General features: G+C 37.1%; 1 protein-coding gene across 1 annotated transcript; it reads left to right on the plus strand.

The window, feature by feature from the left end:
* Window positions 1-2,466: 2,466 nt before the first annotated feature.
* Window positions 2,467-22,511, plus strand: gtpbp8 (GTP binding protein 8 (putative)). The gene is made up of 8 exons (XM_038282876.1): window positions 2,467-2,599; window positions 7,127-7,309; window positions 7,394-7,547; window positions 10,097-10,195; window positions 13,725-13,855; window positions 16,430-16,529; window positions 18,962-19,080; window positions 22,269-22,511. The coding sequence occupies exons 2-8, from the start codon at window positions 7,152-7,154 to the stop codon at window positions 22,381-22,383; spliced, it is 876 nt and encodes a 291-aa protein (XP_038138804.1). The 5' UTR covers window positions 2,467-2,599; window positions 7,127-7,151; the 3' UTR covers window positions 22,384-22,511.
* Window positions 22,512-23,103: the final 592 nt, after the last annotated feature.

Here is a 23,103-nt window from a genome sequence, read left to right on the forward strand (position 1 = left end):
TCTGTGAATTAATTTGTTCAGTGAACATACTATGAATTACGTCAGGTCATAAAAGCCAGATGGAGCAGCAGGAGGACTGGCACAAGGTGGTGAAGGCAGATATTTAACTCATTAGTGATGCTTTCAGTGGTCTGCAGTGCCACCTTGTGGAATACTTCTCTCATTACAACAGTTATCATTTCAGAAAACTTAATATACTCACAATTCATCATCAACTATTAATAAAACTGATAAATATTTAATAATACTGAATATTATTAGGTGTTTAGGGGAATGAGGGAAAGATCGAGCATAGAAATCATTTTTCCCAGTAGACTCAGAGTAAAGGAATGCAGAGGCTGAAGGAGGTCAGGAGCTGCTCTTATCTCTGCCACCTCCTATAACCAAATTTATGGAGACGTTTCTTTGGCGTGCTCCTCTTCCATGTCAGTGTTCTAATCCTCAGTAATCCTCACAGAGCGGGTGATGGAGGATGTCTGGGACAGGGAGGAGCTGTACCTTTCGCTGTGGATGGGAGAGGCTCCACGTTCCAGAAAGAGAGGCGGCTGGAATGTTTCTGCACGTTTCTGCAGCCATGCATCAACATGAAGGATGAAGCTGGATCTAAAAGAGGATAGGCGTTGTAAATTAAGCTTTAAAGACCCACGGGATTTGGGATTAGAACAAAGATTTCATCACTTGGTCTCAGTTTGGGAGTCTTTAGTACAGAATATATGAAAAACACATGAAAAAAATGTGCGTGCAAGCTTTATTCACTTTTTCTAAACCTTTGAATAAAGAATAAAAACTTTTTTTTCAATTAGATTAGAGATTAGATTAGATTAGATGAGCTTTATTGATCTCACAGCGGAGAAATTCACTGGTCATGTATTGGCATAGTAGTTAAAGAGGGTGCAAACAAGGAGGAAAAAGGTGCATTAAGAATAAACAATATATATACACAGTATATCAAGATAAATAAGGATTAAGGTGCAAGTGTTTTCAATTCAATCTATGTCTTTGTAAAGACAGGAACAAAATGTGTCTTACAGATACTCAGCTTCTGTGCAATTGCAATTGTAAAAAATTATATTAATTAAATTTCTCTGAACCATCAGGCATTGATTTGTAAAATTAAGCAATTTTTGTTTGTTTTTTGTTTGTCTGCTAAAGCGAAATTAATTTTTAAGCTTCATTTTTAATCTAAAAGTTGAGCGTAATTGTATTCATGTTTATTTTAATTTGCTTATTGAACTATCGTGTAGTTATGTAGCATCAATATTACCACCAGTAAAAATGCACACAACCATTTTTGGACCAGGACATGTCCTTAAAATACCATTTAATGCAGGTTTTCTTTAGTCAATATTGCCAGGATTGGAAATATCTATTCAAAGAGTAAAAGAGAAATATCTCTCTGATGTTTTACTTCATTGCTGCTACTATTACTTCTCTAAGTCATGAAAATCTCCCAAAATCTGATAACAATATTTCAGCTAATTCAACATACTTGGGTAACTGCTGGATATGTGAGTTAGTAAAGGTAAGATGGGAAGCAGATCTCCCAGGCAGAATTCCTCTCCTGTAGAGACAACTCCCAGTTTTAGTCCATGAGGGAGAAAAAATGTCTACTTCAAATACGAGGCTTAAACATTTAAAAGCTTATATTAAACTGTCATGTTTTGGCAGATTTTTCATTGCAGTAATTCTTTCTATTTATGTTCAGGTGAATTTAGTTTGTTTGGAAATTGGAGTTTGAATTGGTTTGATGTTAGCCAGTCTCCTTTTGTGTCAATATGGTTAATCTATTGTTTTTGTCTGTCAAAATCCTCTGAAATTGTCTGAATAAATTCCTTTTTATTTGATTTCATAATTCTAATGTGGGTTCTTATTATTTCTGAAGGGAAAACTGACCAATCTGACCAATTTCACTGTCACAGCCTCTGTATTTTTTATTTTTTTTTTTTTATTTTTTTTATGTTTTTGTTTTATTTTTTTTTCTGACATTGTGTTTTTATGCTTTTGTACAAGCCAGAAAGGCACCTTTTTAAATAAAATGTATTATTATATATTATTATTATTATTCATCTCCTCACACCCCACTCTGTTCATTTTGTCTGCAGGTGTTATTTTTATATTTTCTTTCCATATAAAGTTAATCAGATTCTGGTATTTTATAGAGTTTATGATTGAACAAATCTCAATTCATAATAATATGATATTATTTGACAGAATTGCAGTAAAATATATTCTATAGAACTAGATATGTCAACCTTTGTACTGTTTTATGTGTTGAGCTGAGTTTTAATCTTAAAAAAATACCAAAGGAACATTGTTTAAAAATAAACATGTTAGTATTTTGACTGTGATTAAAAATACATTTTATTTTTTTATAACGAAATTCTTCTTGATGAAAATATTTTGTATATTGAATGATTTTAAAAGGTTGGGGTTTTCGCCTTTAGTGTCAGGCCAGCAGGGGGCGGTGAGGAGCTGCAGGCTTAGAGGCGTCAGAGAAGAAGAGCCTGATGTAAACATGGAGCAGTGAAGGCAGCAGTGGAAACAACATGACTTTCTGCTTCATTTATCCTGGAATATAAGCTAAAAGGGATTCATCTCAGTGAGTGATTTTGACTTTTAAGGGACACCGTAACTTAAACTCCCTTCTTGTTGTAACTAACTGCTCAAATATGGAGTTTAATGACAGATTATTGATGATTTAACCTCATTCACAATAAGCAGGACTGGTTACTAGCTGGGATTCTGATGCTCCAAACTAAAAATATAAAAATAATAATAACCGAAGAACAGAATCGAACAATAAGAGGTGAAAGAAACACATAGTGGATTTATAAATATGCTTTTAACTCGCAGTGATAGACGTGTTTAAGTAAAGGAAAGCTAGAATGAAACCTATTAGATGCTGAAAATAGATGAGTGATTGATTGTGACACTCATTTTTACCATTTATCACGTTTTATGGCCAAACGTGGTTAAAAATATGAAATCCGCGCAATATTCTTCATTTATATCACACATATTTTGTTTCTAAGAGTGTTTTATAAGCAGAAGGGCCGCATCTTAATTGTGATGAACTGGGCATAGTAATAGCTTAGATCAGGGGCCCCAAACTGATGGTGAGATGGAGCGGGGGCCCCCTAATTATTAATTATATATATATATATATATATATATATATATATATATATATATATATATATATATATATATATACATATATATATATTGTATGAAACTATTTTATATTAAACTGGTCCTATAGTCACTCTATTACAGATGGAGTAATGTAATGAAAGTATTTTCTCGCTGGGATTATTAAAGTATTTCTGATTCTGATTCCTGGTTGATGGGACAGGTGTTCTGAATGAAATGGTGTCCAGCTTGAAAGAGCTGTGTGTCACTGAATATGTTTCATTTCACTTTCATTTCAAAAAGTTTATTTCAAACCTGCACACATTTTACAATACATATAATGACAAACAATACGTATACATGGCTTGTACATGTCCAATCCCCTCCCGGTCATCCCAGGGACACTCCTGCAAATGACAAGACAAACAACCCGTCCACACTCATGCATACAAGACAACACACTGGCCCGACGCTCCCCGTCCCTGCACCCCCTCCCTACATCACACCACCCTCATAGAACATCACTCACTCTCTTCCAGGTATTTTCTCAGGACATCCCGCTTAAATATTTTTTTGAAATGGTTTATGTTTTCACAACACTTTTGTTCTTCCGGTAAACTATTCCAGAGGATGACACCACGACTTGAGATGCACATTGATTTCAAGGTAGTTCTTACTTTTGGTTGGTATAATCGATTTTCGCCTCTAAGATTATAAGTGTGAAGTGCCTTCCGCTCTTGAAAGAGTTTTAAGACATTTTCTGGAAGAGAGCCATTTGATGCTCTGAACCTTATTTGCGCAGTTCTTCAGTTTAATATATGTGCGGTTCTAGACAGGGGCCAACGGGGGCCAGTGCCCCTGTAGATCATGTCCAGGCGCCTATACTGCAGACATAATACTCAGAGAAATTCTAATGCTGATATGCACTGGAACAGACATGGTTTCTGATAGGTCCTTTGGATCTATTTCTTTTTTTTTTTCTTTACAAATTCTGTTTTACTAATTATTTAAAAACGATAAGGTGATAGCTTCAGCGGTAGTGAGATAGGATCCCAGTTTTCATCTGCTAAATGTTTTTTTCAAAACAAAGTGCTCTATTTTCAATGGCTGAATTTATCAGTTATTCTTTAGTTCTAATTCAGATTTTATAAAAAAAAAAAAAACCTGTAATTTTAACTTAAATTAAGTCAAAAATAGGTAAAATTCCTCTATTGTGAATGTATATTGACCTAAAAAGAATAATTGAACAGAACTTTCACTTCATGCAGCTATCCTAATATAATTGAATCTCTTGCTCTGTTTTTTATTTCATGTTTTTCTGTGCCATCGTGAAAACACGCTGGCCCCCTCCTGGCCCCCTGGAACATTTAGTCTAGAACCGCCACTGGCATTGATGACTGAAATACATCTTCTGCCTCCATTTATGTGTTTACTACAGTGTGTTAAATTCATGTTAATGTGGCTTGAAAGACATTTCAATTAGTGGAAACAATTGCAGGGGAATATAAACATTTCTTAAATAAGTTTATTTACCCTAAATTTGATAAATAAGATGATTTACCAATAAAATAAGTATTTTAACTATTAAGATAATTAGATAAAATGCACTTGAAATGAGACAGTTAATCTTTTTTTTCTTATTTTAAATGTAAATTGTCTTGTTCCACTGGCAAAGTGTCTCACTCATGTCCTCAATTCAAGAAGAATTTCACTTATCTTCAGAAAAAAAAATGACTTACTTAGATCTACATTTTTTGCAGTGTAGAGGTTAATTCTTATATTTATTTATTTAGTCTAACAGGAACAGGTTTTCCACAAAATGAAGTGATCCTTAGAGATAAAGATAAAAAGAGTGCAGAGAAGTAGAAGACGAGAGCTTTGAATGAAAATAGAAGTTGTAAAACTTAATTTCTTCAGGGTTCTCATGGGTCCTTGGAATCCTTCAACATTTTTTGAATTTAAAAAAAGAGGTTTATGGTCCAGGAAAGTACAAAAAAACCACCCATATAAGAGCTAGACTGATATATGGACTGACTTAATCAGATTCATAATTTATTGAAATAATTGTCAACTAATTTAGTAATGATTAGTCGTTAACTGGAGTATAGAGACTCCAGTTAACGAGCATCAAGTTGCTTTTAGCTGACAGAGGAACCTACTTAGAGCAGTAATTATACCAAAATATATAGAAACATTTTACTTTTAATTTAAAAATGTTTTCTTCTGTCAATGTGCTCAATCCAGAACTCCTCAAATGAAAAAGTTTTGGTTTCAGCTGATTTAATTCTGTAAAAAATCTTTTTTAAGGAACTTTTGGGTGTCTGATTATGAATCGATTAATTGAAAAAATAATCGACAGATAAAAAAAAAATGATAAATAAAAAATAAATAAAAATAAATAAAAAAAACTTAAAATATATATAAAAAAAATATTTAAAAAAAATAAAAAAATTAATAATAATAATAAAAAATAAATAAAAAATAAAGAAAATTTAAAAAAATTAAAAAAAATAATCGACAGATTAATACATTTAGAAAATGAATCAACAATTTAATTACTTACTTTTTGGTGTGTTTTTTTTTTTTACGTATGGAAATATGACCTTTTTTTTTTTTTGTACAAAACTAAAAGGATAAACACAAATCTGACATCTTGTGAATGTGTATTGGCTATAGGTATGATGGTCTGACAGAACACCTGCCTGTTGGCTATGAAAAAATAGCAAAAATAGGCACCACTAGTGCTTACAAATAATTCTTAAAAAAACGCAGATGTGAAGATACTTTTTTACAATATACTATTGTAAATAGATAAAGTAAATAAAAAACAACCTAAAATATGACTTGAAAAAATAAGTGAAACATTTACAAACAGAAATGTGTTTATAAACTGTTTGGAATGGCTTTAAATACTTTAACAGAAACCATCTGGAGCTTCAAACTAAAAGGATCAGGTACGTTTAGTGAAATGAACTAATAATATAGCTTTAGAATTTTTCTTTGTTTGTAAGAACAGTAGATTTTATTATTATTATTTAGGCAGATTATTCTATATTTATTTAGACAGAATTAATTGCATTTTTTCTGATCTTGGATTTTAGTATTTAAATGATGAACAAACACCTCCCTATGGCTTATAGCCCCCTGATTGCCTTCACTATGGAAAGGAAACAATGAGGTTATCTTTTAGGCGTTCTTTTAAACTTGTCTTTTCTCCTATTTCCTGTCATTTTAACCGAACATTTTAAAAAGTAGTATACTTGAAGTAAATTCTATTAAGAATACTTAAGTATAAGTTTAGAAAGTATACCAAACAATGTACTTTTAGTGTAATTAAAGTATTACTAAAGTAAAACTTCTTCAAACTAAATTGGGACATTTTTAAGTTAACTAAAGTATACTTAAAGTATATGTCGGGTTCATAAAATGTAGGGTTTTGCTTAAGAAGAACTGAAATACACAATTTCTGGATACAATTCCTGCAGGAAGGAGAGACAGTTGAACCCCAGAAGCTCCTCCTGGACCTCCTCTGCAGAGCGTTTTATTAACAGAACATGACGCATGGTTACAAACAGAGTATTGTTCTGACAGAACAATTGATCAGTTCATGAAGACAGAATGCTCCATCAGAATGACAAGGCAGGATGGTCTCCTGACTGGATCATGAGACAGGAGTGGAGCATCCCCTCGCACAAATGTTTTATAAGCACACATTAATTTTATAATCATCATTGAATAAACCTAACAGTATACTTTAGTAAATAATAAAGTAAACAATAGTATAGTCAAGTACACTTGACTATACTATTGTTAAGTATATGAAATATAGTTTAAAATAAATAAACTCTGCACTGCCTGATTTGAAGTATGAACTTAGTGCATTTTTAGTATACTTGAATAAACTACTTTTTGCTAACGGTAAAGTCATTTTGTTTGTTTTGCTTATGCTAAAAAAAAAACCCCACACTCATAAATCTCTGTTGGCTTCATCCAGCTTCCAGGCATCTCTGAGGTCAGCCATGATGATCGGCCTCCGGCTTCTCTCTGCGGCTCCACTTCACCTCGTTAGTCGACAGATCCACAAACTGGCTTCGCTGCGGAACGCCACATCGCTGCCTCCCAAAAAGATGCAGAGCATACTGTACCCCTTCAGAGGCCTAGAGGAGCACCTGGACCGGTGCGGAGCTGAGCTGTCTTCCTCTGACATACAACCCAAACTCTCAGCCGGATGATTCTTAATCAGCCGGAGTTATTTTTTCAGGTCGGTGGACAGGATGCAGTTCCAGCTGTTTCATCCCTCGGTGGAGGACATGATGGAGGCAGAGAAGCTCTTCTGTTCTTCGCCGACTCACAGGATCGATTACTACACCTCTGCTGAGAGGCTGGATCACGCTCCTGCTCTGAAGCAGCCAGAGGTCAGCTCACAGTCCGCAGATCGCTCAATGTTTTTACTCTCCTGTATGAATCTTTAATGGTTGCTGCAAACTAGGAGCTAAAACCTGCTGAAGATGTAATCTGCCTTTACAGCAGACTGTTGACTGTTTGAATGTGTAACCAGAATCTAAATAATGACCAGTCGCTTCAACGTCTTCCAGTCAGTCTTCCATGTTCAGCACAGCAGAGAAACTGCCCCTGTCAAAGTGTTCAATGACGTCCGTATAGATGTAGACTCTGGAAGAACCAGAGTGCAGGTATTATTGGACCTCAGTGCAGCGTTTCACGTTATCGATCACCTGATTTTATCAGAGCACCGTGAAAACTGGGACAATCCTTCTAGTCCAGTACTGGACTGGTTTAAATCCAAACTAATGCTAAGTTCAGACCACAAGCAGCAGGAGCAGCAAAAACGCTCGTGCTGCTTCATTTCTTATGCTTTTACAAATGTAGTGCTGACGCGCGGCTGAAGCATCTTTGCTGCTCTAGCTGCGCGATGGAAAGTGGGTGTGATGCGCGTTGGGTGGAACTACCCTATCCTTTCTTTGCCTGTAACAATGGCAGCTATATTTGCTGTGATCAGTGTGTAAAAAGCAGTAAATAAAAAGTAGCTGCTAGAAGGCGTTTTTACATACATAATCCAAGCTGCAGGCACCAGAATAATAAAATCAAACATATTGCCGGCAGGTTTCTACATTTTAAGTTAATTTAGTTGTGATCAACTGTTTCAGAGGAGCAATCATAGCGCTCTGCATCAGCAGCGCTGTGTCTGTCACCCTGCCAGCTCCCAGATCAGCTTCTCTGATTGGTTGATGCGGTGCATCAAGCAGCAAAAATTCAATTTTTCCAACTCCAGCAGCTGCTGCTTCTGAAGCGCGTCACACCTCAGATGCTCAGAAGCTACTAACGCGCTGCTTCAGCTCAAAATGCACTGCAGGACCTTTTACTGCATCAACCATCAACCATTGATGTTGCATGTAAACTAGCTGCTTCTGCTGCCTCTGCTGCGTCTGAACGCAGCATCAATGACAGAGAGTTTTATGTGTTAGCAGAGAAGTTTACATCAGAGACCATAAACGTCACGTGTGGCGTTCCCCCAGGTTCCATCTTAGGGCCCCTATTATGCAGTAACTATATGCATTCCTAATTCAGACTGAAGAATCTAGAAATAAGTAAATATTTCTTACATTAAGTGTATTTACTCTTAATTTGAGCTGATAAATAAGGTTATTTGGCTTTGGAAATAATATTTTTACTCTTAAAATAAGATAATTAGATATTATGCACTTGAAATACGACAATGCAATCATTTTTTCTTATTTTAAATGTAAATTGTTTTGTTCCATTTGCAAATTGTCTCACTTACCTCCTCAATTGAAGACAAAATGCACTTATTTTAAGAAGAAATGACATTTGAATTTCATTTTATTGTAGTGTACACTGAAAAAACGATCTAGAAATAAGTCAAAATTTCTTAAATTAAGTGTATTTAATCTTAATCTGAGTAGGTAAATAAAATAATTTACCAATGGAATGAGTATTTTTACTCTAAAAATAAGATAATTAGCTAACGAGCTCTAGAAATAAGACAATGTAATTATGTTTTCTTATTTTTAAGTATCTCTTTTACCTCCTCAGTCCAAGAATAAATGCACTTATTTTAAGAGAAAATGATTTATCTAGATTTAGATTTTTTCCAGTGTTTTGGGTGGATCTCTCCATTATTCTGCCATTATACACGTCTGGCTGACGGCCCACAGCTGCACAGCGCTCTGCGTCATCTCTGGCTGGATTTTGCTCCCCAGGTCCAGCTGTAAAGCTTTAAACCAGTCGCTGGTCTTCTGCCATGTGAGAATCAGTAAATCATCACTTTTTAATTCCTGCTTATAAATGTCTAATGAGTAAATTGTAGTTTAATTTTTCACACCTTCAGAGTGAAAATAAATCATACTGCAGGACGCTGAAAAGAAAAACAGGAACTAAAGTAGTCTAAATCAGGAAGGTGAAGCGGCTGCTCCAGCTGACTGGATCTGCTCCCACTGGAATAAGAATGAGAGCGAGAGACTTTGCATGTAAATGTCCCCCTGTCCTCCTAATATATAGACCCGGCCTGTAAAAAATGTCCCATAATGCCTCTTTACTCCCCTGCAGCCTCATGCATTAGTAAGCAGGAGCAGGCGGGCGATGATAAATGGGTAGATTTAACAGCGTTCAGAGGGGACAGTGGGCTCTCTTTGGCATGCTGGGTTAGTTCCCACCCTGCCTGTCTCTGAGGAAGATGTATCCACAGATGGCTGCCATCGCCGGCCTCTATCCGTCTGCGCGCTGTCATGGAGACGGATGAGTCCGAGTCGTGTCCTGCGGGACAAGGCTGGTCGGTTACTCTCAGAGATTTTAATGAAGATTTTCGGAGTAAAACCACAGAAATTCATCAATAAATTCCGGCTCAGAGCTTCGTTTAATGGTTGAATATTAGAAATCAGACATGCTGAACAGACTGGAAGTAATTCATCAGGGTTTGTCTTCTCAGGTGTGTTTCATCGGCAGGAGCAACGTGGGAAAGTCGTCTCTCATCAAAGCTCTGTTTTCCCTCACGCCGGAGGTAGAAGTTCGAGTCTCTAAAACTCCAGTAAGTCTTCTGAATAAACAGCAAACTTTATTTGAACTACTCTTCCTCTCTGCACAGGGTCATTTTTTTTTTCTGATGTTTGGAAATTGGTAATTTGTCCCTAAACATTTAGGCTGTTTCTCATTTCTCAAGAACGCGGCAGGTACCGTATTTTCACGACCATAAGGCGCACCGTACTAAAAGGCGCAGTCTCAGTTATGTGTGCCATTAATGTATTTAACACACACATAAGGCGCACCGGACTATTGGGCGCGGGTTTTATATACCGGTAAATATCCTCTACTACGTTTAAATACCTCTACTGCGTATTTAAAAATAGAGCGGGAGCAAAACTGAGTATGATTGTGCTTTATTCAAGTATTTATTACAAAGTATTAATCAAAGCCATCGAAGTCATCATCCTCTGTTTCTGAATTAAACAGCTGCGCTAAATCAGACATGCCAATTTCCCCTTCTTCGCTGTCAGAGTCACTTTCCGTGCCGGGCGGCTCCTCGGAAATGATGCCGGCTTTTGCGAAAGCTCGAACAACAGCGCCAGCAGACACGTTAGTCCAAGCATCTACAATCCATCCGCAAACGGTGGCGTAACCTGCCCGGTGCTGCCTTCCACTTTTCGTGAAACTGTGGTCTCAGTCTGTCATCCATCGCTCCCACGCCGCTCGCAGCCTTACTTTGAACGGCCGCTTCACACCGATGTCGAGCGGTTGAAGTTCCTTTGTCAGACCCCCCGGAATAAGACCAAGCACAGCGTTCATTTGATTCACCATGTTTTTCACATCGGCTGTGAGATGGGCACGCATGGAGTCACAGATTAACAGCGATGGTGATGCGTGGAAAAAACCACCTGGTCTCCTTACATACACCTGCCTCAGCCACTCTTTCATCATCTCCTCATCCATCCAGCCCTTTTCATGTGCCTTAATAACAACTCCAGCTGGAAAAGTCTCTTTAGGCAAAGTCTTTCTCTTAAAAATCACCATAGGCGGCAGTTTCTGTCCATTTGCGCTGCAGCCAAGCACAACAGTAAACGACGCCTTTTCATACCCCGTTGTGTGTATCGCTACCGTGCTGGTCCCCTTCTTCTCCACCGTGTGATTCACCGGGACGTCGAAAGTGAGCGGCACCTCGTCCATGTTTGTGATGTGGCTTGGCTGGATGGGTTTGTCGGCGATGTGTTTGCTGCAGTAGGAGTGGAAGCTCGCCAGCTTTTCATTATAATCCGCCGGACGTCGCTGAGCTACTGTAGTCCTGTTCCGGATGGAAAAATTGCCCTCATAGGCGTGTCTCTTTGCCATTTTCAGGGTTGTTATGACAACAATGTTGTGCATAAAGCACACACCTGTTCTTTTATACACAATCTACGCCCACACTTCCCCCTTTAACGTTCTCATGGCGGTCTCAACAACGTCCGAAGTAACACATAGGGCGCGCCGCACATTTTGAGGAAATAAAAAAGACGTTTATATGCGCCTTATAGTCGTGAAAATACGTTATGTTCTTAAGAAGAACACAGGAAAGTGTGGAATCGCAGAGAATGGCAGCACGCAGGATAAATATGGGACAGAAACATACTGATGACATCACCACACACTCGGCTCGTCTGGAGCTGTAGTTCTCCTCCTGTTATTACTAATCTCTAGAGCAGGGCTCTTCAATGTTTTCCAGGGCAAGGACCCCAAACGGAGCAGGGACCCCCTAATTATATATATTGTATGAAATAGTGTTATATCAAACTGGTCCTATAGTCACTCTATTACAGATGGAGTAATGTAACAAAAGTAATCCCTCCCTGGGATTATTAAAAGAATTTTTGATTCTGATTCCTGGTTGATGGAACAGGTGTTGTGAATGAAACGGTGCCCAGCCTGAAAGAGCTCCTGTGTGTCGCTGAATGTCAGCATCGATGACTGAAAGACATCTTCTGCCTCCATTTATCTGTTTGCTACAGTCTGTTGAATTCATGTCAATGTGGATTTAAAGACATTTCAATTAGGGGGAAAAAAAAAAATGTCTAATCAACCAAACCGTATGCAATCCTCATGCAGTACCTCTGTGGACCCCTGTTGAACACCTCTGCTCTACATAATAATAAATTCTTACTTTTTTCACTTAGTGGGGGAATAACAATGAACACAGTCAGATAAACACAAATCAAATGAGCATTTTGCCAAATAAAACAAAAAACTTGTCATCAGAGCCAGCGGTCCTTCACACGCGGCTATGCCGAGAGAGTGCTGCTGCAGATGGGCTAACGTTACCCTCAGAGGTCTGCTGGGGTTTTTTTAAATTACGCACTAAATCAGTACATTACGGAAGAGGATTAGGGCCACTAATAAAAAAAAAAAAAGTTAGCTAATTTTTTTATTTTATTTCAGTATAGTATGGGGGGAAAAAATCAGAATTCTGACTTTAATCTCAGAATTCAGACTTTTTTTTTTATTGTCAGAATTCAGTCTGAATTTTGAGATTAAAGTCAGAATTCTGAGAAAAAAGTCTGACTTTTTTCCAATACTAAACTGAAATAAAATTTAAAAACTTTTTTTTTTCCACTGGCCCTAATCCTCTTCCGTAGTACATGGGCCGTATAGTGTTGCTTAAAAGTATAATGTTCTCGCCTCAAATGACCTTAAAACGTACTTTTATTGAACAACAGCAACAGAAAAGAGAACTTTTAACTTAATACTCTGAGCTCTGTGAGCGCTAACCTGGAAGCTAACGGTCCCGCAGTGCATGCTGGGACAGCATGTCAGTCTCAAGAACAGACAACTCTGCTCTGATGCATCCTATGCAAGGTGGGCCATACTCTAAAACATCAGCAGTGCTACAGAAGTGTAGACTGTGGCATGAAAGTGGACTGGGAGATTTCCAGCTAAAGGGATGATCATGAAAACAGGTCTGCTGCACAAACACTGAAGAAAAGTTCCCAAAAGACTGAAACTCTTTAAAGAAAAAGCAAATTTTTGAGCAGTTGAATGTCTTTTTTACAATCTCTTTTGTTGTTTAAATAAAATATTAGCCTTTTTTATTATAAATGTTGTTATTTTTAAAGTTTAAGTCCTCATATGTTGTGTTTTGTGGCATTCTGCACTTTAAAGATTCATCTCAGTGGTCACGTTTTGAACACCATAATGTATTGAGTAAGTATAAATAATGTGAACATATTCTTTTTGACGTTTCATTAATATTTTTCCTTTTCAGCTACACAAGCATCCTCTTTAAACGGCTCAAAATTTTACTATAAATGAGAATTTACCAGATTCTTCTCCTCCTTTTTGGTGCTATAGAAATGGCCGCCCTAGTATCCATTGTAGTTGAAAAGTTCAGTACAGCACAGGAAATGCAGATGGCATCAATAAATGAGCTGCTGCGTCGTCTCCTTCTGTTTTTGGTTTCTGAAACGTTGAGAATTGCTAAAGAGTGAAAAGGATGACAAAAAAAAAAATCTCCTGTTTTGCTAACAAAATAGGAAGCAAAGAAAAAGGCTGGATGTGAATCACCTCTAAAGGCTGTTTTGATATCTCGCCTTTAGGGTCACACCAAGAAGATGAACTTCTTCCGAGTTGGCAAAGCTTTCACCCTGGTGGACATGCCGGGTTATGGCCACAGAGCTCCTAGAGACTTTGTGGACATGGTGGAGCCTTATCTTTACTCAAGGAAAAAGTAAGTGGCGCCTGTTAGGAGGGCAGTTTTAGAGCAAATACAGATTTTTAAAATGAGTTTAAAGCATTTTTCTGCAGAACATCAACAGACGGATGTGTTTGACCTAGGGATGCACGATATTGGGATTTTGGCCGATATCCGATATGCCGATATTTTCAAACTCATGTCGCCGATAACCGATATTGATACCGATGTTAAAGCTGGACAAAAATAAGTAGTCTTTGAAAATAGCAGTTTTGTTATCCATTTCTGACACTTTATTTTCATATGCTGATATCAAATAGATTTTTAAAAACGCGGTATCGATCTATTTTACTTTCAAAATCTCGTGAAATTTCATCGTTCTGTCACAAACTCTCGTGATATTTTGCAAATTCTTGTGAGATTTTGTTAGTAAAATAGATCGATACCGCGTCAATATATCAACATATAAAAATATGGCAACATTTCGTGAATTTTCGGGGGATTGCGTAGCATAACGATGACATATAGCAATATTTCATTAGTAAAAGAGATTGATATGGTGTTTTTAAATGGCAATATATCAGCATATGAAGATATTGTGATATTTTAATGTATCAATATTTTTTCCCTCGTCTTTAGAAGTTTTTAAGTCTGTAAAAAAGAAGTTTTTGAGGAAGAAGAAGAAGTAGTATTTTTTTTTTTTTTTTTAGACTTTAGAAACTCAGAAGCTGATCAAATATCGGGTTAAATATCGGTGGGGTGGCCGATGTCCGATATTCAGTTTTAAGGCCGATACCAATAGGGGGCCGATTATATCGTGCATCCCTAGTTTGACCGCAACGCGTCAGACAGTTACCCCTAGATTCCACATACTCCGTCAGCGCTCCGCCCCGCTGACGTACGTCGTGCGGAGCGCTTGTCTTTCATGTAAATCGATGAGAGCTGTTCCACATCCACCGCTGCTCCTCCGCACGTCTCCGTCCACATACGTCTTCTCCGTCCGTCACCGACAAAATACGGAGCCGAGCTATTTTTTGCTCCGGTCCAGCCAGGTCAAGATCCGCTATTACAATCACACCAAAAAGGAAAAAGAACATCAAGAAACTCCCGTTCGTCAAATTAAAATATAGTAGCAACAGATTGGTAAGTAGAAACTAGAGCATAATTCTTATATATTCCAAAAACACTAACATCGTTTATTTAAATGATACGATGCAAACTATTGGTTATTCACCGAGGGACTTAAAGTTTAATCAAATCTAGTCAAAAGAAACTTCTTATTACAGGAATGAAAAGAGATGCTGAGTTTGGAGTAAAGAACAAACAAAGTTCATTCATAAAAAGCAGTTTTGAATTATCCTAGTTATCCCCGTTAGAAAAATCTACAAAAAAAAAAAACAATATATATATATATATATATATATATATATATATATATATATTTGGGCAGAAACTAAACATATGCTGTTAGTTTTTATATTTTTTTAATATGTCATATTAAATTAAGCGTTCACAGGGTTTATACAGGAATGAGTGACTCTAATTTAATGCTATTTTAATGCTATTAGAAATTATTTTAATGCCATCAACAAGAACCATGTACACAAGTTATTAGTGTACATGAAATATGAAGGAGCTGTAAGCAGAGTTCCATGACTCTTGTATGTATACGTATATATATATTCTCTAGCTTTTTCTGCGCCTCGAGCTTCTTTTCCGAACATACGGCTTTATAAACAGTTCCACGCAAATTAATCGCGATATAATATATCTGACGAAACATTTTTTATTAAAAAATTATAAGTGCCACGATAAACATATTTAGTTAATTTTAGTGCCAATTAAGGCCTTGATAAAAAAAAATGTATGAATTGTAATTATTTTTAATGATCCGCGGAAACCCTGGTTCATCTGGCGCATGCCCTCTACGATCTCCAAGGAACGCAGAGCGGAGCGGACGGGAGCCACAGCGGAGGATGTAGGCTTTGCTTTGCGCAGGCGGTCTGGAGCGCAGCGGGGCGGAGGGTTAGGCTCTGCAGATTGAACTGCATCAAAACATGTGATGCATCAACTTGCAGATATGTTTGACAAATATTAACGTTCTTTTAAACCTGATCCATAGCGGCAAATCTATTCAGCATTTCTATAATACATTAGATTGAAAATCTCTTGAAGAGCAGAAAAGGTTTCCCTTCTCTTATTTAATGAATACTGTCACTTTGAACCCCTACAATTGATTACTTGTTTTCAGGGTGGAGTTTTTCCTGTCAAAACAATGGTAGCATCTTTTCTGCACTGGAGTCTTTGCCTCGTGCTCTAAATAAAAAAACCTCCAAACAGGAAGTGACACATTGGAGCAGACAAACAAACTAAGCAGCTGGAGATTCTTTATGTGTGATGTGTGTAGCTTCATCCACCAGGTGGCGGTGTGGATCTTCTTACAGATAGCTGCAGTTCTTTGGTGGTTTTGCTGTGAGAATTTATTTGGGTCCATTTTTTTAGTTTCCTGTACGAAGTCCTGCAAACATTCATCGCATCATACTGATACTGATGACTGATTTAATGAATGTACTGAGAGTCGATCTGTGTCTGACGTCTGGCTTCCTCCAGCCTGGTGAGGACGTTCCTCCTGGTGGATGGGAGCGTCGGTCTTCAGAAGGCAGACCTGGTTGCCCTGGAGATGTGTGAGGAGACCAGATGTCCATATGTGGTAAAACTTCTGTATATTTAAATGTGTCTAATCTTATTTCAGAGATAATAAAAAACTTAATTTCTTCTTCTATTTAAATTATTTTGTTTGGGAACTTTAAAATTGAACTTAATGTCCTTTTAAATCCATAGAACAGCTCAGGAAGCGTCAGAGTTTCCACTGCATAATGGGAGTCATGGCTTTTAACCACTTTATCTCTCTTTTTTAGCTTTGACTCATCCGTCTTTTAGATCCTCGACACGTCCGCGGTGAATTAATGCTGAACGTTCACGCTCAGCTATCTAAAAACATCCAGAACTGCCCTGCTGCGACGTAATAACGAAGCACCAGCACTCTGAAGGAACTCGGCCCTTAATTATTCATGCCATTAGGGTTATTAAACTCAGTGACATATCAGCCATGAGCAGAGCTAAAGTGAGGAAGCAGTGATGGAGAATGTGGACACCACTTCACCCAGCTGGAACCTCATTTTTCAGGATTAACTCCAGCGGTTTCCGATGTTAGCCGTTCAAAAGACACCTTTAAATGGATGTCAGGGTGAAATATACTCATTATTATCATTATGGCAAAATTAGCATGCTGTATCACAACCATAAAGGACGGCTTTAAGGCTATATTTGGTAAGAAGACATATTTTAAAAGCCTTGCGATCATCCTCGGTGTATTGATAGTGGATTTGGTGAATCAGGTGGACTCCAGCTGCCTTTAATGAACATCTGGCTGTAATTCAGAAGGCGATGGAGACAAAGGCAATGAAAAAACATTTCCCTGATATCAAGGTGCTCTATTCTGGGTGTCGATGGTTCATAAGCATCTTTCTTTGACTGTGGTCTGTTAGGGCTTACACTGCCACTTAGTGGGCAGATAGCGAAAGTGCAACAACAAATGTCTTCAACCATTTAAGATCCTCATTAGCATCTATAGCAGGGATCTCCAACCCTGGTCCTAAAGTTCTGCTGCCCGGCAGACTTTAGACCAGGGGTCAACAACCTTTTTACAGTTGAGGGCTAATTCAGGGCTACTGAGTCACAGGAAGGGCTTCCAATACTGACCTATGAATCGCAAGGGTCAACGTTCACCTAAACTTCATACATCATAAACATATCTTTATCGTTTCTTTAAATTTATAATTTTCTTTTAGACATTTTCATTTTGAAATCTCTATAAATGCTTAAATGCCATATATGATTAAATGATGAAATGTTCTATAACTGATTAAAAAAAGAAAAGCAACAGAATACAATGAAATTTCAAACGTAGCTCACTGTTGAGTTGTTCTATTTTCAGAAGACTCTAAGGGCACCCCTTGTGGTCCTTGAGGGCCCCTTGGTGCCTGCGGGCACCATGTTGGTGACCCCTGCTTTAGATGCATAACCTGCTCCATCATAGCTAATTCAAATATTCTTCATGCCATCAGCTTTGATGCAGCAATGTTGTAGCAGGGATGCATCTAAACTTGCAGGACAGGGTTAGAGACCCCTGATCTATGGAGGAGATTTTGATCCATTTTGGTTGCATGCACAGGATTTTTTTTTGTAAATGGAAACTATAAAAAAAAAATCAGTCCAGAATTAAAACTTTGAATAATCCTATTTATAAAAATAAAAAAAAAGCTTGGAGAGTAGATTTGCTATTTCTTTCTTCTTTTTTTTCCAGATTAAATTTTTCTAAAAAAATAAAAAATTTGTGTATATGTATATTTTTTTTCAAATTTTTTTTCCAACTTCCTTTTGTTGTTGTTTTTTTTTTTTTTTTTTTTTTACATAGTTACATTTTACTTTATTTAATTTTGTAAAAACTGTATTTGCAAGCTTAGTATTTTCTATTCTTTTAAAATTGTAATCCATAAATCTCATTATTGGAGCCCAATGCAGACGAGCACTTTGACCAATATAATGTTGCTGCAGACAAACAGAAACACGTCTTTATTCCTCGCTTCCGAGGAAATCCCGCCCTCTGAAGTAAAGAGAATATAATCACTAAAAATGTAAAAATCTGAAACCTGTAAATAAAAAATACATTGAAAATATGGTATTTGAAAATATAACATCTTAATACATACATAAAATAAGAAAAAAAATTATGAGAAACAGGAAAGTTACTTTCATAACCTCTTTTTTTAAATTAAATTGTTTTGCATTTGTTTACATTTTAATTTACACATTTTCTTTGTAACAATAGTGGAACAAAGTTGTCTCCCTACATTAGTGAAACTGGCCTCTTCCTTTTATAGTATTTCAGTCTTACAGGAAAAATGTTAGAATAGCTAAAATTCTTAATGGTTAGTTTGACTTTAGAAGGAAATCGTAATTGAAAAGGACATCAGGCAGCCTTTAATCTTTTATTTTAGCAACGTCAATCATGAAAACACATGAGTGACTGATAGAAAATGCTGCTGATATGTTTTTGAAAATGCTGTCGCTGTGTTTCAGATCGTGGTGCCGAAGATCGACAAGTGTGGACAGGGAGCTCTGCTGACGAACCTGCTGAATCTACAGGAGGTGGTTAACAGCCAGACCACCGGCTGCTTCCCTCAGCCTTTTCTCATCAGGTGATGGTTTTACTTTCTCTCCTCAGTGTCAGGCACACATTGTTCAGCTGCTGCAAATGCTGACTTTACACAAAGTAATGCTACGTTCAGACCGCACGCAGCAGGAGAAGCAGAAACGCGCTATGCTTCATTTTTGATGTTTGTACAAGTTAGTTGTGAAGCATCTTAGCTGCTCCGGCTGCGTGTCGAAAAGTGGATCTGATGAACATTGGGTGGAACTACCCTTAGGCCTGGGTATTGTTCAAAAATCTTCGGTGCCGGTATCAATACCGATACCTTCACTTCAATACCGGTTCCTGAACGATACTTTTTTCGATATCAATTCACAGAAAAAGAAAATTTCACAACATAATAAAGTACAAATCTTGCGTTTTATTTTAAGCTCTGATTTTTCCATTTACATTTTTCCTCTTACATAAAAAAAACTGTTTCAGTGAAGAAGAACAGTTGCAAACAAGTCAGTGTCTAATATTCACTGTTAAATTGTGAGGACCTTTTTATTTAGCAGTTTTTCTTTAGAAAAATGAACATGTCTGCTTTTTTGTTTTTAGACATTATTTTTTTTTACTTTCATTTTGACAGACAGCTAAACTACTTGTTTATTTCTGATTTGGTTTAATTACAGCGGAAGTTCCTCGTTTTCATGTTTTGCGTTTTAATTGTTGATGAACATGTCAGAGACCCTGGTGACCAAAGTTTATTGGTCACTTCTAGAACAATAAACTCATTCAGAAAACAGATCATCCTCCATCTGTTTACTTTTAAACTCTCTCTGTATTTTACTGTTGTTTGTATTTTCACTTTAGAATAATTGTGCTGCATTAAAAATGTTTCTTTACGTCATAAAACGGGTTAAATTTCTCAAGATTAAAGTTTGTATGATTGTTAGTTGTAACTTAATCAGTCAATTATTATCTTCACTTTTTGTTCATTCTTGCTAAAACGTGATTGATTAAAAAAACAACAAAAACTTTAATCCTTATTTGCAGGAAAATATTTTGACCAGGCAAAATTGTTGGAATATTAATTTGTTTGCTTTGATCTGATCCGATTTCTTTGTGGAAAAAAAGGACACTTTAATCCTCCCCTCCTGCTGGTGACATTTGTTCCTTATTGCTTTGCAGCGATTAAAGGTCGCAGTGGTGCAATGTTGGTCCATCAGCTGCATAAGACCTTTCAGTGACTTAAAGGACATATATTTAGACTTACAGTCACCTCCTTGGTGTGTAGTAGGGACGTGGAAAAAAAAATCGATTTGGTGATATATCGTGATATTCGTTTCCCCCACTATAATATTTTATATTTATAATATTACTTTTTCGACTTCAGAAGCGAGCTTTAAGACTAATATTTTGTGTAAATCGTAGACACCCCTCCCAACCACTGTTTGCTCAGGGAAGTATTCTTAGTGTTTATCAAGTGAATCAACTTCAATTAGCTTTATTCGTTTATAGCTCTATAAAAAAGTTACTTCCCAGCACTTTTGTAATATTTTTACTTTTAATGATGAATTTCACCAGTATGCAACTCGTAGTAGTTGTCTTATCAGGCCTCCTTATTCTCGTACAGCTCAAACACAGTTTAGTGTATTATACAGAGGATCAAGGATATGGAACAGTCTTCCCACATCACTGACAGATCTTTCTAAAGAACAATTTAAATGGAGAGTAAAAATGCTGCTACTAAGTTGTCTGAACTTTCCATATGGATTTGTGGTCTAAATGATATGTTAAATTGTTTAATACAAAGAAATGCTGTTTTTTTACACAATATCATATAGATGTCTGAAATGGTGAAATATATTGGTTTTTATGGAGACTGCCACTCATTAAGCCCCTTGAGGGTTTTTCGGCAGTTGTCCATCACATTTTCTTTTTTAGTGAAACATTATTCTATTTTTATGTTTTTGTTGTGAAAATAAAATAAAAAAAAACTAAAAAATATTGATCTTTCAGTCTCTAATATGGATAAAAAAAGAAAAAAAAGAAAAACATTTGTGCCTAAAACAATTGGGGAAAATGGACCAACTCTGCACCTCCACTCTGGTAGGTGGCGCTGTGGAGCCTCTTTACTGTGCAGCACGTCACCATCTCTTTAGTAACAGTGGAAGACGTTAACATGAAAACCCAAACAACATGGATTTATCTGGCTAAAATTGATGTCCTTGATGAATTGAAGTGTTTTTTCTGGGAATAACCAAACATTCAAGTGTGAGACTGTTCTTTATGCAGGGGGTGGGTTGGTTCCCCTGGGGGAAGTGTGTGTGATTTTATAAGGTATAAATGATTGTACTGAGCGTGCTGCAGTCAGAGAGCTCTATCTCTCTGTCTGAGGATGTTAAATAAATTTGAACCTTATTTCTTGCAAAAAGAAATTTCTTGCAAGCCTCAGCTTCCTAACTCCACAATAGCTGGGTAAAATATCACAATATTGTAATAATATCACGTATCATATCACAACACCCATGCCGATACTCATCCCTAGTTTGTAGCCTATTAATACTCCAATTATCTCTCAATTTTGTATTTAAAAAATCCACATATTCTGATGATGGAAGGGAAGGCTGCGGTTTCTACCCCCTGGCTTTGGTTTGGCTCGACCCGTTCCACTGCACTCATAATTTCCCACCCTGAACCCAAAGCCCGACCCTCCACATGCTCCCATTAAGTGCTGTGGTTGCAGTCTAATGAGGCATCCTCTGTGTTTCATGGCCTTCAATCCTCTGACTCCTCCGAACCTTCTGCTAACTGAGTGACGGCGCCGTTGCTCCTTTAATAACACCACCAGCGTTGCTTCTGGTCTCCAGGGTTCATGTTGGGGAATCTCTGTGCATACAGGGATCAGTTTCTCTGAAACACAGAGAAATCACTTAATCACGTAGCACTGGATGCATCGCTATCTTGATGGCCTTCTGGTTTTATGGATTTAACGACACGTAATCTGCTTTCTGTTTGTTGTATCGTGAGAAACAGCCTTTCTGGTTTAAACATCCTACACCTTCAGCTCACACTGAATAGAAATAGAATAGATTAAGGTTAGCTTGTTAATCAGAATCGACCAATAATTTTTCATATCATATATAATTGTTTAATAATTTGTGTGACTGTGACTTGAATCATGTCATTCATTCTGGTCCAGAACCTGTTTTGTGTGTAAAGGTAATTTTTCCTTCTCTCTCTTTGCAACAGCTCTATTCATTACTGGGGAATCCACCTACTGAGATGCTTCGTTGCACATGTGACGGGGAGCGTCAGGCTGAAGGACACCTCACAAGGTGGAAAAGATGCCAATCAGTGTCACTGAGGAAGAATCAGGACCTAACAGAAGCTTCTACTGTTGGATAACTGTACAGAAATCCTAAATTATGAAGCCACATGTTGGCAGCTGCTCTGGTTTTGTTTTTGTTTTTTTAATAAAATTTTTAACACATCTTTTTGGTGTATGATTCATGTTCCTTCATAGTTCATAGTAATATATATTGCATTTTCAGTTAAATTCCGTTTTTATAGCACAGATTCACAACACAAGTCACTTCAGAAAGACAATTCAGTCAGGTCATCCAGATTGGTAACGTTTTCTTTTTTATGAACCCAGTTGATCTAGTCTTACACATTCGCTTGCATTTTTTCTGCACTCTGCAGCAATACCTCCCATCGAGCAGGCATGCAGTGACAGTCCAGAGAAAAAGCTCCCTTTTAACAGGAAAATACACAGAGTATATAATTTATTTATATAATAACTTTTGTATAATTCATAATAAAACTTACTCTGTTCCGCTAAACTAATTTACCTGCAGGCAAATAACGGTATCATCAATCCAATATGAAACTTATAATTGGTTTTCCATTTTATTGTTCTATTAGCCTTGTGAGACCATCCTGATCTCGCGAGCTTTCAAGGTTTCACTCGCAGATCAGTCTGGAGACTCTCCGTTAAATAAAATTTGGAGGAGTTCACCAAACGAACATCCAATCAGCGTTGGCTTTGAGGCGGGTTGAGGTGTGACGCAACGAGAAGCGCGAC

Source organism: Cyprinodon tularosa, unplaced genomic scaffold, assembly GCF_016077235.1.
Source record: "Cyprinodon tularosa strain WSP-4 unplaced genomic scaffold, ASM1607723v1 ctg189, whole genome shotgun sequence".
NCBI lineage: Eukaryota > Metazoa > Chordata > Actinopteri > Cyprinodontiformes > Cyprinodontidae > Cyprinodon > Cyprinodon tularosa.